At 41.3% G+C, this 17,995-nt stretch overlaps 1 protein-coding gene across 1 annotated transcript in view; it reads left to right on the top strand.

The window, feature by feature from the left end:
• Window positions 1-17,995, top strand: part of LOC139469446 (sodium-coupled monocarboxylate transporter 1-like) — a 29,396-nt gene that overhangs the window by 2,449 nt on the left and 8,952 nt on the right. Inside the window, exons 2-7 of the mRNA XM_071251614.1 lie at window positions 11,069-11,134; window positions 11,419-11,470; window positions 13,539-13,606; window positions 14,016-14,170; window positions 15,531-15,671; window positions 16,571-16,700. Coding sequence (XP_071107715.1) covers window positions 11,069-11,134; window positions 11,419-11,470; window positions 13,539-13,606; window positions 14,016-14,170; window positions 15,531-15,671; window positions 16,571-16,700 — 612 coding nt within the window. The remainder of the gene's footprint in view (window positions 1-11,068; window positions 11,135-11,418; window positions 11,471-13,538; window positions 13,607-14,015; window positions 14,171-15,530; window positions 15,672-16,570; window positions 16,701-17,995) is intronic.

Raw genomic sequence — 17,995 nt, forward strand, 5'->3', positions numbered from 1 at the left:
TAACCTAGTACTGAAAACGATATAAACAGGTTCGCTCGTCACGACGTAGATGAGTACATTGTGTGACACCCATCCGCGGGGTATTTCTAAAGCGGTTGAAAACAAAACATCATCTTATTTTTTACATTGATGATAGTCGATGGTTGCATGAGTGAGAGAGTGGATCAGATTTTTGCACATGTTACCATTCTAAACATGGACGAATAAATAAACCAGGTCGAATAAATCCAAATGGTGAAGGGTATATGATTACGTACGCGCGATTTAAACTTCGACAAACTAGCTTGTTGCAATTTATTACCAAGAAACTACCCGTCTAATCTCATGGTTACTTTCTCACTACATCATCTGGGAACACACTTCATCAGTTCAACTGAATCAGCCGCCGATTCTTGTCATTAGAGGCGACAAGCGAGATCGGGTGGTCAGGGTCCGTCACTTTATTGATGCATGTCATCGCATCCAATTTGTGTAGATCGATGCTTGTGGTATCAACGACTGGATTGTCTGATCCAGACTCGAAAATGTACAGACCACTGTCATGAAGCGGGGATATGGCTGAGTGCGGCGTTACACCGCAAACAAACAAACAAACAAACAAACCACACGCTGGGTGTAGTAAACGACCCCCCTCCACCGAAGGCCATGTCGTCACATCTGCACCAGCCGTCGTGTTTATTTGGTGGGATATAAACAGTACAGCAAATGTTTTCTCTGACACTGATCTCACCTCAAAAATAGTCCACAACACCAGAAAGCAATTGAAATATGTTTAGGATTATATTCATTTTGAACAGCTTGACAAGAAAGTAACAGTGTTCGTGAAAGCGTGGCGCGGCCACCTAGCATGCTTTGTGAGGTGCAGAGCTTGTCTAAACACTATCCCTCAATGAACCGGTAAGTGTGCACTAAAAATACTGTCTGAAAGCATCGCCTCGCGCTGGCTGTGTTGTTCGCGAAAGCACTTGTCTTGAGGTAAACGGGGACACGGGGGACCCAGTCGTCTCAGACGCCGCGATTCGCTTTGCAGAGCTGCGTCCCTTGGGCCAGAAACATATGATTGTGGGTTCGAATCCCGGTTTGCCCCGATTATGTTTCTAGGTTTGTCAGCACCATACCCATGCTCGTGGGTTTCACCGAAGTGGTAAACGTCTGAGACCTGCATCACTTCAGGCTTTCGTTCCACATTAAGCTGACACGCCGATATAACTGGAATACTGTTAAAAGCGGCGTTCACCCAACTTACTCACTCACTCACTCTTGAGTTAAACCTTCCCTTAGATTCTCAAGGCTCCATTGTGTTGACGTCTCTGATAACTGTTTCTGAGTAGTTAGAATTCACATATGTTTTAATACGTTAATCAACAGGTCGAGGGCAGTCTTCAGTGAACGGGGCTATTGATGACAGTTGTATTGTTTACCATTGTTATAACTATATGGATGACTATCATTCCGTTGACAGCCAACCCATAGCGTCTACACAGTTATAACACATCCTCCTATTGCTCATGACTATGTGAGCATGCAATTAAATATAGTAGTCGTAACTGCTTGGCATTATTTTGAGGACACAATCAAGATATATGTTCACAGACCATTAATGCTTGCATATATACTCACCGACAAAAGAACCATACGTGAAGACTTACTCATATTCATATTATAAGAACTATTACATTAGTTCGATGCACGAACGAACATACTCGTATGTTGCTCATGAACGCATCACATAGATCCATGACTCTATGGGGTGTTTGGTGTGTGGGGGGTGGGTGGGGGGTGTGAGGGGAGGGTGTGTTTGTGTGTATTAATTCAGGATCTTCACGAGAGCCAATTAAGTCACAAGAAAAACTAAACAGCATATTATTAAATCTAAACATATGTATAAAGAATATTGGTTCTAAATTGGGTTTCGCAGCAAATACCAATCGTTGGAGGGTTGAGCAAAATTCACCCTGTAAAAGTTTGTTGACAAAAAACATTTCAGTGGGAAAAGGTTGAGGGGCACTGCTCCAGCGGGCCTGTTCATAGATACTGCAAAACATCTGCTAAGTCATCAAGGCAGTCATTCACTGTTTGTCTCTGTGGGTCTTTTAGCTTTCAGGGGCAGGAGTGTTTGATCAGGCGGTATCACTGTCAGGGACAACATGGCGGTGTTGACACTGTGATCACGTCCCCGACTCGCTACTACATGTAACCCATGTGTTTGCCGCGTGTGTAGGCATACAAGTATATGCTACCCACAACCGTCGTTGACCTGCTGACATTTCACCTTAGCCATTGACTTCCATCTCACGCTGTCCGACAGTGACATGTCAGCAGCTGAATCATTAGCTACGGTTTCATGAAGACGAATTGAGCATAGGGGATTTGTTTCAGTGAATAACCCACAGGGGGTATTTGTCAAAGCTATTGTAGGTAGCAGGGTCCTAGTGTATTTCAGATGCCAGGGGTAAAGTGGCCTGACTGGTTGAAAAGCCCATCAGCGTATGCTGGGAGGACACGTCCGGTCATTTAGCTGGCCGTTGACATGCCCTGTGCGAACAGCACGCCTCGACGCTGCTTAGGCCGGTTGTCCTTACAGTAGCCCTGCCAATCCATGACATGAGAATGTTTCGTTGGGTGCCCACTTCATCAACGACACCGGACAATGGTTGCCAGTAATCAAGTACTTCCAAAAGTCAAATGATAGATATGATTTGGAAGTATATTTATGCCCGAGCAGGCAATATTATTGCGTTTATGTTTCCACGCCCACTAGCGTACTGACTGGCTGTTTCCTGATTGGTTACTACTATTATGGGCGAGGCTTGGGGTACATTATTGCGCTGAACGATGCCGCTGCTTTTGTTGTCCACTGGGTTTTGTTGTTGTTTATCGAGCAGCCTTGGAGATGTTATAGTTATAAGATGCGACTTCGATAGGTGGATTTACACAAAGTGTGCACACCTGAATGTACCTCAGTAACTCCCTTAAAGGAAAGAAATACATTAAAAATGTCATGTGACCTTATGTGCTTTAGTAAACCGGTTTTCGAAGCCCCAGGACTATGAATCACAGCTTCTACTTGTCCCCGCCAAGACATATCAACAGAGACTGGAAACATGATGCATAAAATAAAGAGGGGTGTGCAGCAGAAAATATATACTTTCATCACAGCTTTTTTTCAAGCTCTGCCCTGGACAGCGTGTTGAAGTGTACTGACAACCCAAGGTGGATCTTATGTTTCGGTGATGCCTTTGAAATAGCATACAGTGTAACAATATACATAACACAGTGAAACAATATACATAACACACAGTGTAACAATATACATAACACAGTGAAACACTATACATAATACACAGTGTAACAATATACATAACACAGTGAAACAATATACATAATACACAGTGTAACAATATACATAACACAGTGAAACACTATACATAATACACAGTGTAACAATATACATAACACAGTGAAACAATATACATAACACACAGTGTAACAATATACATAACACAGTGAAACAATATACATAACACACAGTGTAACAATATACATAACACAGTGAAACAATATACATAACACACAGTGTAACAATATACATAATACACAGTATAACAATATACATAAAACACAGTGTAACAATATACATAATACACAGTATAACAATATACATAAAACACGGTGTAACACTTTACATAACACACAGTGTAACAATATACATAACACACGGTGTAACACTATACATAACACACAGTGTAACAATATACATAACACACAGTGTAACACTATACATAATACACAGTGTAACAATATACATAACACACAGTATAACAATATACATAAAACACAGTGTAACACTATACATAACACACAGTGTAACAATATACATAATACACAGTATAACAATATACATAAAACACAGTGTAACAATATACATAATACACAGTATAACAATATACATAAAACACGGTGTAACACTATACATAACACACAGTGTAACAATATACATAACACACAGTATAACAATATACATAACACACAGTGTAACAATATACATAACACACAGTGAAACACTATACATAACACACAGTGTAACAATATACATAACACACAGTGTAACAATATACATAACACACAGTGTAACAATATACATAACACACAGTATAACAATATACATAACACACAGTGTAACACTATACATAACACACAGTGTAACAATATACATAACACACAGTGTAACAATATACATAATACACAGTGTAACAATATACATAATACACAGTATAACAATATACATAAAACACGGTGTAACACTATACATAACACACAGTGTAACAATATACATAACACACAGTGTAACAATATACATAATACACAGTGTATCAATATACATAATACACGGTGTAACAATACACATAACACACAGTGTAACAATATACATAACACACAGTGTAACACTATACATAATACACAGTGTAACAATATACATAACACACAGTGTAACACTATACATAACACACAGTGTAACAATATACATAATACACAGTGTAACACTAAGCATAATACACGGTGTAACAATATACATAACACACATTGTAACAATATACATAATACACAGTATAACAATATACATAATACACAGTATAACAATATACATAAAACACGGTGTAACACTATACATAATACACAGTATAACAATATACATAACACACAGTGAAACACTATACATAATACACAGTGTAACAATATACATAAAACACAGTGTAACACTATACATAATACACAGTATAACAATATACATAAAACACAGTGTAACACTATACATAACACACAGTGTAACAATATACATAACACACAGTGTAACAATATACATAACACACGGTGTAACACTATACATAACACACAGTATAACAATATACATAATACACGGTGTAACACTATACATAACACACAGTATAACAATATATCTAACACAGTGTAACACTATACATAGCATACGGTGTAACACTATACATAACACACAGTGTAACACTATACATAACACACAGTATAACAATATACATAACACACAGTGTAACAATATACATAAAACACGGTGTAACACTATACATAATACACAGTATAACAATATACATAATACACAGTATAACAATATACATAAAACACGGTGTAACACTATACATAACACACAGTGTAACAATATACATAACACACAGTGTAACAATATACATAACACACGGTGTAACACTATACATAACACACAGTATAACAATATACATAATACACGGTGTAACACTATACATAACACACAGTATAACAATATATCTAACACAGTGTAACACTATACATAACATACGGTGTAACACTATACATAACACACAGTGTAACACTATACATAATACACAGTGTAACACTATACATAACACACAGTGTAACACTATACATAATACACAGTGTAACAATATACATAACACAGTGTAACACTATACATAACACACAGTGTAACACTATACATAACACACAGTATAACAATATACATAACACAGTGTAACACTATACATAACACACAGTGTAACACTATACATAACACATAGTGTCAGAAAACCCCATTCCCCACCTTGGATTACAGTTTCCAGTCATAAAATATATACGTGCTGTGCTTCTCAATCATGACTGTAAATTCGCGGCTCTTTAGACGCAATGTAACGAAGGTGGGCTTTATGTTGGCAGAGTGCTTCAGTTATCTCCTTACTGGGGAAACACGTCCTCCAGTTATCTCCTTAATTCGGAAACATGTATTTCAGGTATCTCCTTTCTTTTGAGACATGTCCTCCAGTTATCTCCTTACAGAAGAAACGTAATTCAGTTATCCCCTTCCTTGGGAAACATGCAATTCAGTTATTTCCTTTCTTTGAAATATGTCCTTCAGTTATTTCCTTCCTGGGAAAACACGTCCTTCAGTTATCTCCTTACAGGGCAAGTCCTTCAGTTATCTCCTTACAGACGACACATGTCCCTCAGTTATCTTCTTACTGTAGAAACATGTCCTTCAGTTATCTCCTTACAGAGGAAACATGTCCTTCAGTTATCTTATTGCTGTGGAAACATGTCCTTAAGTTATCTCCTTCATGGGCAACATGTCTTTCAGTTATCTCCTTACAAAGGAAACATGTCCTTCGCTTATCTCCTTACAGAGGACACATGTCCTTCAGTTATCTCCTTAGAGAGGAAACATGTCCTTCAGTTATCTCCTTACAGAGGAAACATGTCCTTCGATTATGTCCTTACATAGGACACATGTCCTTCAGTTATCTCCTCACAGAGGAAGCGTGTCCTTCAGTTATCTCCTTACAGAGGACACATGTCCTTAAGTTATTCTTACAGAGGACACACGTCCTTCAGTTATCTTCTTACAGAGGAAACGTGTCCTTTAGTTATATCTTTACAGAGGACACGTGTCCTTCAGTTACTTCCTTACAGAGGGAACATGTCCTTCAGTTATCTTCTTACAGAGGAAGCGTGTCCTTCAGTTATCACTTTACTAGAGAAACCCGTCCTTCAGTTTATCTCCTTCCTGGGGAAACATGTAATTCAGTTATCTCCTTCAAGGGGAAACATGTCCTTTAGTTATCTCCTCACTTGGGAAACCCGTCCTTCAGTAATCTCTCTACAGAGGAAATACGTCCTTCAGTTATCTCCTTACCGGGGAAACATGTCATTCAGTTATCTCCTTACAGAGGAAACGTGTCCTTCAGTTATCTCCTTACCGGGGAAACATGTCATTCAGTTATCTCCTTACAGAGGAAACGTGTCCTTCAGTTATCTCCTTACCGGGGAAACACGTCCTTCAGTTATCTCTTTTCCGCGGAAACACGTCCTTCAGTTATTTCCTTTCCGCGGAAACACGTCCTTCAGTTATCTCCTTACCGGGGAAACACGTCCTTCAGTTATTTCCTTTCCGCGGAAACACGTCCTTCAGTTATCTCCTTACCTGGGAAACGTGTCCTTCAGTTATCTCCTTACCGGTGAAACACGTCCTTCAGTTATTACCTATCTGGGATAACATGTCATTCAGATATCTCCTTACTGAATTAAGATGTACTCAAGGCTTGTGCCACAAACAGACAAATGACACGCTGCGCTGCTGTGTTTGCAGATCAGGGGACAACAGTTTCGAGTTCTAATGCGTGTCGACTTGAAGGGATGGGGCACAACGCGCTATGTATATATTTCTTCTTTTATACAGGCGTCTTGATATAAAAAGGGCACCAACTGACCACTGACCAACAATGCCCAAATGTCGTCCTGGACATCAACACGATCCACTCAATACCTGCACATATCACCTTGTTATTGTACCAGCATCACAGCCCCCGGGCAATGATGACAGACATCACGTTTATAACACCTCTGTCGGAGTCCTCATGGCGCATTGATCGTCGGAAACACCAGCCTTGAAACCACTAGGTCCACCTATTCACAATCTTCATTGATCATCTCGACAATAATGTCTTCAAATTGTCTCTAATAATGTCTTGTCAGTCATTCATTTCTGCAATCACCTTTGTGTAAATTGATTGTTATAAACATATTCGCAATAGAGTCAGTTGCTTTGCTTACTTTGATGTTTGACCTTGAATCGACCTTGATTTGAGAATCCCAATACATCTTTTATTTGAGACATCGTTGACACTATCTGGTGCAGGACCTAAATTACACATCACTGATGCTCTGTCTACATTAAAACATGCCCCAGGCGGCAGAACGAGCCTGTAGGCTCGGAATCACGCCGTGTTTTCGCGTCCATCTATCACATTCTCACAGCAGTTGAAATGGACTGGCTGACACCATTAACGGTATAAAAACTATCCCACGTCATACGTGTCAGTTTGTGATGTCTAGATGTAATCTTCGTGGGCGATGGGTGATGATGTCACGCCACCTGCAGACTTCCTTCTTCCGGACAAAAACGTACATAATGTACATAAACAATTGCGCCACTTATCAGGGGATATAACTCCGGATTACTGCTGGTATTTGGTGGGGCGAGGGGAGGCGGGGATGGGAGAGAGAGAGAGAGAGAGAGAGAGAGAGAGAGAGAGAGAGAGAGAGAGAGAGAGAGAGAGAGAGAGAGAGAGAGAGAGAGAGAGAGAGAGAGAGAGAGAGAGATGAAATATGGTTTAAATGGGTTGTCGGTCTTATTAAAGAACCACCGACAATTGTATTTTAACTGTATAATTGTCGCTTAATGTTTACGAACATCATATCTATTTCAGTCATTAGACTTTACTCGCATATTAAAGAGGCACGGGAAGTGTGTAGTACTCCATCTTCGTACTCCAACGGTAAGCGGGAACCCTCAAAGAAAATTAGGCAAGACTAGCAAGGTGTACACTGCACGTCACTGTTTGCTCAGGGAGTTTATATAAAATTCTATAGACACCAAATAGTTTCACAGGATCGCCTTTCTCTCATACACTGTTCAATGCGACAAAAACCCATCTCAATCGGCCACACACAGCCTCCCCAAGCCCAAATGGTCTACAAACTACAACATTACCCACACAGGAAACGCTTATCAATGCTCAATGCCCTTTCAATTTTAACTGCCTCAGTCCGTGCAGTCGGCGTTAATCTGCCGGTGAAACAATACCCGCACGTCTTGGCGCCACACAATGTTCCTGTACGAATGCATAAATACCACATCAAAACCCGGGGCCCATACGACCTACTTCCAGTCATGGATTCGGGCCGTTAGTTTACTATCAGTCTCATGTTCAATCCGAGCCGTGAACAGTTCGTCAGATTAATTGTATTCCCGTATATTTGTTTGTTTGTTGTTTAACGCCGCACTCAGCAATATTCCAGCTGTGTGACGGCAGTCTGTATATAATCGAATCTGGACCAGACAATGTGGTGATTGACATGAGCATCGATCCACCCAATTGGGATACGATAACATGCATCAACCAAGTCATCGAGACTCACCACCCGATCTCGTTAGTCGCCTCTTAGACAAGAATAGTCGTCTTATATGGCAAGCATGGGTTGCTGAAGACCTATTCTACCCCGGATCTTTACAGGTCAACAACTAAACATGTGCATGCTGTTGACAAACCTACGGCAGCCAGGTCAGTTCGGAATTCGACTCCGGAATGGCTTATGTTGGGATTACCTCCCTTACCTGCCGCGAGCAGTGTTTTCGAATCCCGGTTCAACCCGATTATGTTTCTAGGTTTGTCAGCACCATACCCATGCTTGTGGGTTTCACCGAAGTGGTAAACGTCTAAGACCTACATCACTTCGGGCTTTCCCCCCACATTAAGCTGACACGCCGCAATATAACTGGAATACTGTTAAAAGCGGCGTTAAACCCAAGTCAGAAGATGAAGAAGAATAACTTAACATCGGCAGAATTTCTGAACAACCCCACGAACCTCAACGACAAACATGACACAATATTTAAGGGTCCTTTCCAAAGCAAACAATCTGAGCGTGAAAAAACACTATCCTCTGTAGTATGTATCGGGTTGCCTGGTTTGATTTGTCACCATCTACTGTCACAGTTGGCCAAGCCCCTCTTTGTGTACTGGGTGACCGGTTTTGATTTGGCCACATCTACTGTCACAGTTGACTAAGCCTCTCTGTATGTATTGGGTGATCGGGTTTGATATGTCTACATCTACTGTCACAGCTGGCCAAGCCCCTGTATGTATTGGCTGATCGGGTTTGATATGTCCACATCTACTGTCACAGCTGGCCAAGCCCCTGTATGTATTGGCTGATCGGGTTTGATATGTCTACATCTACTGTCACAGCTGGCCAAGCCCCTGTATGTATTGGCTGATCGGGTTTGATATGTCCACATCTACTGTCACAGCTGGCCAAGCCCCTGTATGTATTGGCTGATCGGGTTTGATATGTCCACATCTACTGTCACAGCTGGCCAAGCCCCTGTATGTATTGGGTGATCGGGTTTGATATGTCCACATCTACTGTCACAGCTGGCCAAGTCCCGCGTGTATTGGGTGGCCGGGTTTGATTTTCCCCCATCTTCTGTCACAGTTGGCCAAGCCCATGTATGTATTTGATGGCCTGGTTTGATAGGTGGACATCTACTGCCACAGCTTGCCACGCACCTATATGTGTATTGAGATACCTTGTCTGATATGTCCACATCCTCTGTCGCACCTTGTAAAGGCCCTGAGTGTGTATTGAACTTACTTGTATGATAAGTCCTAATCTGATGTCACAGCTGATCACGCACCTGTGTATGTATCGAACTACCTTGTATGATATGTGGACATCTGATGTCACACCTTGTCACGCACCTGTGTATGTATCGAACTACCTTGTATGATATGTGGACATCTGATGTCACACCTTGTCACGCACCTGTGTATGTATTGAACTACCTTGTATGATATGTGGACATCTCCTGTCACAGCTTGTTACACCTGTGTATGTATTGAACTACCTTGTATGATATGTGGACATCTCCTGTCACAGCTTGTTACACCTGTGTATGTATTGAACTACCTTGTATGATATGTGGACATCTCCTGTCACACCTTGTTACACCTGTGTATGTATTGAACTACCTTGTATGATATGTGGACATCTCCTGTCACACCTTGTCAAGCCCCTATGTGTGTATTGAACTACCTTGTATGATATGTGGACATCTCCTGTCACACCTTGTCACGCCCCTATGTATGTATTGAACTACCTTGTATGATATGTGGACATCTCCTGTCACACCTTGTTACACCTGTGTATGTATTGAACTACCTTGTATGATATGTGGACATCTCCTGTCACACCTTGTTACACCTGTGTATGTATTGAACTACCTTGTATGATATGTGGACATCTCCTGTCACACCTTGTCACGCACCTGTGTATGTATTGAACTACCTTGTATGATATGTCCACATCTCCTGTCACACCTTGTCACGCCCATATGTGTGTATCGAACTACCTTGCTTGATATGTGGGCATCTCCTGTCACACCTTGTCACGCACCTGTGTGTGTATTGAACTACCTTATTTGATATGTGGACATCTGCTGTTTCAGTATCTCGAGTACCGGTTTGGGAAAACAGTCCGTACTGCTGGTTCCATGACATTCGTGGTACAGATGGTAAGTATCTCCGGGCGTTACCCGACTACTCGTAACACAAACATATCACCAGTCAAAATATATACTCAAACCGCCTGTTATACTACGGTTGGCTGCCAACGTTTGTTTCATATATTTTTAATGCTAATATCATATTGTTGTAAAGTTTCTTTTCGCATAGCAATGTATCTACATCTAGTTCCTTATAGCGCCCATTTACTGAAAACAGTGCTACAACGAGCGGTGACTTGACATATATATTATCAGACACTTCTGAAACATTCTGAAAGTGTGTGATGTTTCAGGTGCTGTACATGTCCATTGTGCTGTACGCCCCCTCCCTCGCGCTGAACGCCGGTAAGTAACTCCAGGACATTGTGCTGTACGCCCCCTCCCTCGCGCTGAACGCCGGTAAGTGTCTCCAGGACATTGTGCTCATGAAATAAGTGTCTCCAGGACATTGTGTTCGTGAAATATGTAACTCCAGGACATTGTGTTCGTGAAATAAGTAACTCCAGGACATTGTGTTCATGAAATAAGTAACTCCAGGACATTGTGTTCGTGAAATAAGTAACTCCAGGACATTGTGTTCATGAAATAAGTAACTCCAGGACATTGTGTTCATGAAATAAGTGTCTCCAGGACATTGTGCTCATGAAATATGTAACTCCAGGACATTGTGTTCATGAAATAAGTAACTCCAGGACATTGTGTTCATGAAATAAGTAACTCCAGGACATTGTGTTCATGAAATAAGTAACTCCAGGACATTGTGCTCATGAAATATGTAACTCCATGACATTGTGTTCGTGAAATAAGTAACTCCAGGACATTGTGTTCGTGAAATAAGTAACTCCAGGACATTGTGTTCATGAAATAAGTAACTCCAGGACATTGTGTTTATTACTATAAGTAACTCCAGGACATTGTGTTCATAAAATAAGTAACTCCAGGACATTGTGTTCATGAAATAAGTAACTCCAGGACATTGTGTTCGTGAAATAAGTAACTCCAGGACATTGTGTTCATGAAATAAGTAACTCCAGGACATTGTGTTTATTACTATAAGTAACTCCAGGACATTGGGTTCGTGAAATAAGTAACTCCAGGACATTGTGATTACTACTATAAGTAACTCCAGGACATTGGGTTCGTGAAATAAGTAACTCCAGGACATTGTGTTTATTACTATAAGTAACTCCAGGACATTGTGTTCGTGAAATAAGTAAATCCAGGACATTGTGTTCGTCAAATGAATAACTGCAGGACATTGTGTTCATGAAATATGTAACTCCAGGAAATTGTGTTTATTACTATAAGTAACTCCAGGACAATTTGTTTGTGAAATAAGTAACTCCAGGACATTGTGTTCGTCAAATAAGTAACCCCAGGACATTGTGTTCGTCAAATAAGTAACCCCAGGACATTGTGTAAATAAAATAAGTAACTCCAAGGGATTGTGTTCATAAAATATTTCACTTCAGGACATCGTGTTCATGAAATATGTAACTCCAGGACATTGTGCTCATGAAATAAGTAACTCCAACATATTGTGTTCATGAAATAAGTAACTCCAGGACATTGTGTTCATGAAATAAGTAACTCCAGCACATTGTGCTCATAAGATAAATAACTCCAGGACATTGTGTTCACGAGTGTGTGAGTGAGTTAATGCTTTACGTCACATCGGCAATATTTCAGCCATATCATGACGAGTTGTGTTCATGAAATATGTAACTCCAGGACATTGTGTTCATGAAGTAAGTAACTCCAGGACATTGTGTTCATGAAATAAGTAACTCTAGGACATTGTCTTCATGAAATAAGTAACTCCAGGACATTGTGTTCATTAAACATGTAATTCCAGGACATTTTGTCTATTACTATAAGTAACTCCAGGAAGTTGTGTTCATGAAGTAAGTCACTCTAGGACATTGTGTTCATGAAATAAGTAACTCCAGGACATTGTGCTCATGAAATAAGTAACCCCAAGAGATTGTGTTCATAAAAAATTTAATTCCAGGACATTGTGCCAATGAAATAAGTAACCCCAGGACGTTGTGTTCATGAAGTAAGTAACTCTAGGACATTGTGCCAATGAAATAAGTAACTCCAGGAAGTTGTGTTCATGAAGTAAGTAACTCTAGGACATTGTGCCAATGAAATAAGTAACCCCAGGACGTTGAGTTCATGAAATAAGTAGCCCCTGTCGGATACTACACACCAACATGATCGACACCCGATTCTTTCATATCTACGACGTAAAGGCAAGACAGATTAACTATAGTAAGAATCGGGTGTTCTTTAACTTCTTTTGAGTAGTATATATCAAGAACTGAAATTCTTTCCAGTGTGGAAATTCGACGCGGTACTACAAGACGTGACAGTGATGTGTACAATCCACTACATTCCTGCTCTGTTTCAGTGACCGGTTTTACCCTCTGGGGCTCCGTCATATCCGTCGGAGTTGTCTGCACACTCTACACAACACTCGTGAGTTATCCCCCTTTATGACCTCCTGAAAACGAGACCTAGGTATAACTTAGAGAATTTATTGATGACAACTTCTTTATTACGAGGAACACAACCTTTTTTGAATTCACGTGATGAAGGAATAAGTCTGTACTCCGAAGTTTTGTGTTTCTCATAATAAAGAAGTTGACATCCATAAATTCTCTTCTTTATGCGTGTCACATCTTTATGCCTTTCAAAGACTTGAGAGCTTAGACATATCTGATGGCACAAAATACGGTGATAGGTAGAATTGTGATTAAGGAGTTCGATTACCCAGATGTTACATTGCTTGAAACCCATTCTTGATGTGATAATAATGGCGTAATTTATTTTCAATCACTCACACACTCCTTCACTCACCGCCGAGATATTCCTCCGTCTGTTGCAGGGCGGGATGAAGGCGGTGTTGTGGACAGACACCTTCCAGGTGGGGATGATGTTCGCAGGGCTGTTAGCGGTCCTCATCAAGGGGTCCATGGTTCTCGGGGGGTTCTCCAATGCCTGGGAGATCGCCGCCCGCAACGAGAGAGTCATCTTCGATGAGTACGTCACACACCTGCACACTTGTATTTAACTTGCCAAACACACATCTAGACACAGGGACTAGAGTACGTCACAGATCTGCCTTACACACATCTTGGCACAGGGACTGGAGTACGTCACAGATCTGCCTTACACACATCTAGACACAGGGACTAGAGTACATCACGCACCTGTCAAACACACATCTAGACACAGGGACTAGAGTACGTCACAGATCCCCTTCTTACACATTTTGGCACAGGGACCAGAGTACATCATGCACCTGTCATACACACATCTTGGCACAGGGACCAGAGTACGTCACGCATCTTCGATACATACATCTAGACACAGGGATTAGAGTGCATCACACAACTGTCAAACACGCATCTAGACACAGGAACTAGAGTACGTCACGCAACTGCCAAACACACATCAAGACACAAGGACTAGAGTACGTCGCGCATCTTCCATAGATACATCTAGACACATGGACTGGAGTACGTCACACATCTGCGAAACACACATCTAGACACAGGGACTATAGTGTATCACACAACTGTCAAACACGCATCTAGACACAGGGACCAGAGTACATCACACAACTGTCAAACACGCATCTAGACACAGGGACTAGAGTACGTCACAGATCCCCCTCTTACACATCTTGGCACAGGGACCAGAGTACATCACACAACTGTCAAACACGCATCTAGACACAGGGACTAGAGTACGTCACACATCTGCCATACACGCATCTAGAAACAAGGGCTAGAGTACTTGATGTTTATGCCAAACATACACCTAGACACAGGGATTAGAGTACGTCACGCAACTGTCAAACATACACCTCTTAAACCTGCCGTACACATCAGGGAACTGTCAGTAAAACTACGATGTCATCAAGTTTTGTCCTCGTGACTTACGTTTCCAGTCTGTATTTATCCGAGAGACTTAAGAACTCACTTCAGGGGACACACCATCAAAATATCTTTCCGGTGATAGTTTGGGTTCCAGAGATTATCACCCGGATGAACATGTTTCCGGATTAAGGAATCATGGGTACGGAGTGATCTCCCTTTGTTAATATGTAGACGTTCCAACCGACTACTTCAGGGCTTGCAAGATTCCACTGTGTTGAGTTATCGGGCAGTTTCATAGGACGGGAATTTGTACCTGTCCTAAAGTGTTGATATACCTTCAATGTTTATGTTGTTCTTGGGGCGGTCGGGTAGCCTTAAAGCGTTCGCTCGTCACGCCGAAGACTCGGGTTCGATTTCCGACATGGGTACAATGTGTGATGCCCATTTCTGGTGTCTGGAATATTGCCAAAAGCGGCGTAAAACCATTCTCACTCACTCACTCATGTTGTTCTTTTCAGCTTCAGTCCTGATCCATCCGTTCGTCACAGCGCGTGGGCTCTCGTGATTGGTGGATACTTCACATGGGTGGCCATCTACGGAACCAATCAGGCACAAGTTCAGCGTGCGTGCACGTGCCCCACTTTGAAGAAAGCTCAGCTGTCAGTACCACCTTTTTCTTAATTTTTTAGTTCGATATTGCAAACCGTTGAAATTAGTATTTTGTAGCCTAATTGTCAAATAAACCTCCTTAGTATATATGTGGACATCCGTCCTCATCTATAGTCAAACGCAACTCGTGTAACACGATTCATGATTAGAACTACTGCCATAAGAAATCCAATTTATCGACACCTTCTACCATCGTTCTACCTCCGGTAGCCGCATGTCTGAGCTGCTACAAGTAAACAATTTTGATTTTGACTTGTCCCTACACAGAGCAACGGGCTGTTCCATGGTGTTTTCCTGACATGTTCTTGATCCAAAACTATAGCGCATTTTACATCTCCAACAATGTGCATGCGTTGCGATCTAACAGCTAATACAACATGATTCACTTCCCAAGACACTTACCTTCAAATACGTGTACTTATGTTTTACATTGTGCAATAATATATTGACTGGACCGCACCTGTAATGATGGCGGTCAAAACTCTTTCGATGATTCCAAGCTGGTATAACACATTGAAAGTTACATGCTTTAAAATAGAAGTACACATATTTGAAGGCAAGTGTGTTAGAATGTCAGTCGTGTTGCAGTTTTCGTGGGATTACGATGCCCGTACATTTTGGCAGGGTTGTTATAGCAGGGTGGCCGAATTGGGAATCCATAATAAAAACCCAACGGAGAAGCCCTTAGCTCTGTTTAGCATGTCAAAACCAAAATCGTTTATAGGGAGCAGCATAGAAACACGGCCACCGCAGCTACCTATCCGCCCTGCTACTACCTCTTAACCTTTCGGCAACCACTTTAACTGTTTCTGCAATAAACTTAAAAGGCTTTGCGTGTCATGGTATCACAATGAGAATGGTCTTCTGCCATGTCTTCCTTCTTCCACAGCGCCATGTGGATCAACTTTCCCGGCCTCTGCTTCATCCTCTACATCTGCTGCCTCATCGGCATCGTCATATACGCCTTCTACAGCACGTGCGACCCCATCTCCTTCAAACTGGTCAGCGCATCGGACCAGGTAACCTTTCATATATTACCTGGACATCGTTATTCCAAATGATGGTTATGTGCGTTGCGGGCAAGTAAAGTGAAAAAAATGATTGCGATTTTTCTGCGAATATCAATTGTCCCAGATATATTAAGTTAAATCCCGAGAGAAAAAATATCGTAATATTCGTGAAAAGTATTCAATCGCTCTGTAATCAGATTCTAAAAGAAAACTAAGGGTGGGGGGTGGTCGCCTTGGGCTAAAGTATCGGCGCAAACGTTGCAGGGATGTTTTCATTGGCTTGTATGCTGGCGGGCTTGTGTTGCTTGGCAGCTAATCGGATACGTCAGGAAGCGGTCATTCTAAAAGTGTTGTTATTTCTGTTAATCCTAAAAAAATACACTGCTGAGTCTGTGAAACAACCTTTGGTCTTGACATTGTGAATAACTAAAATATAAATTAATGTCTGTAACTAGCTTTTTAAGACTGACATCCTTTTGGGTTCCATAAACGTTAACTACCTACTTGTCCAGCTTATGGTCATGGAATAATCCCTATCGTGTTTGTTTAAGCAACATACATTCGTACATTCAGCATTCGTTTAAATATAAAATAGACAATTGATGAAAAGAATGAGCCCTGTATAAAATCTTCTTATTTGTCCAATTTCACATTTAGCATTTTCATTTACATAATTCAGAGTCTAGATGTGAAACAACATTGTTATAATCGTTCACTTGTTCCTGGTTGGCAAAGAAGTCAGTCTCTTCTCCCTCTCAAGGGCAAAGTCTAGGTTTCCATACTTCTTGGTGGCATCAAAGTACATGACTTGTGACCACATTATTATATAGCACAACCTGCAGTATCTCAGTGACATATACTTGTGCTTCGTGACAAACTCATCTTTGGTGTTAATGGTGGTTGGGGTTAATGGTGGTTGGGCATCATGTTTGGGAACATTCCCAATGAGTGGAAGTTTGACGTTTGGTCTTAATCGTAAATCTGTTTCCGGCAAAAATCAAGTGCCGATCCCTCTTACCATTGGGAATACACTGTAAATCAACCCGCACATTTGCCACAGTGGAATACTGTTGTCTGTATTTTTTATAATCGTCCTAAATGATTAATATGTTAACTCACTCATCTCCACGCTTGGGCGAATCTGTACCCATGACAATAGGCGCTGGGCATGTAGGAAGACCCCCATATGAACCAGCAGGCAGACTGGGCGCTAGCCGGATCGTTGAAATTACGCAGCGCATCAAACACCGGTAACCTATTTTAACCTCCACTAAGCGGATTCCCCTCAATGGCGGAGTTTATAG

The sequence above is a fragment of the Haliotis cracherodii genome, unplaced genomic scaffold (assembly GCF_022045235.1).
Source record: "Haliotis cracherodii isolate W230 unplaced genomic scaffold, xgHalCrac1.p SCAF_2, whole genome shotgun sequence".
In the NCBI taxonomy this organism is placed as follows: Eukaryota; Metazoa; Mollusca; class Gastropoda; order Lepetellida; family Haliotidae; genus Haliotis; species Haliotis cracherodii.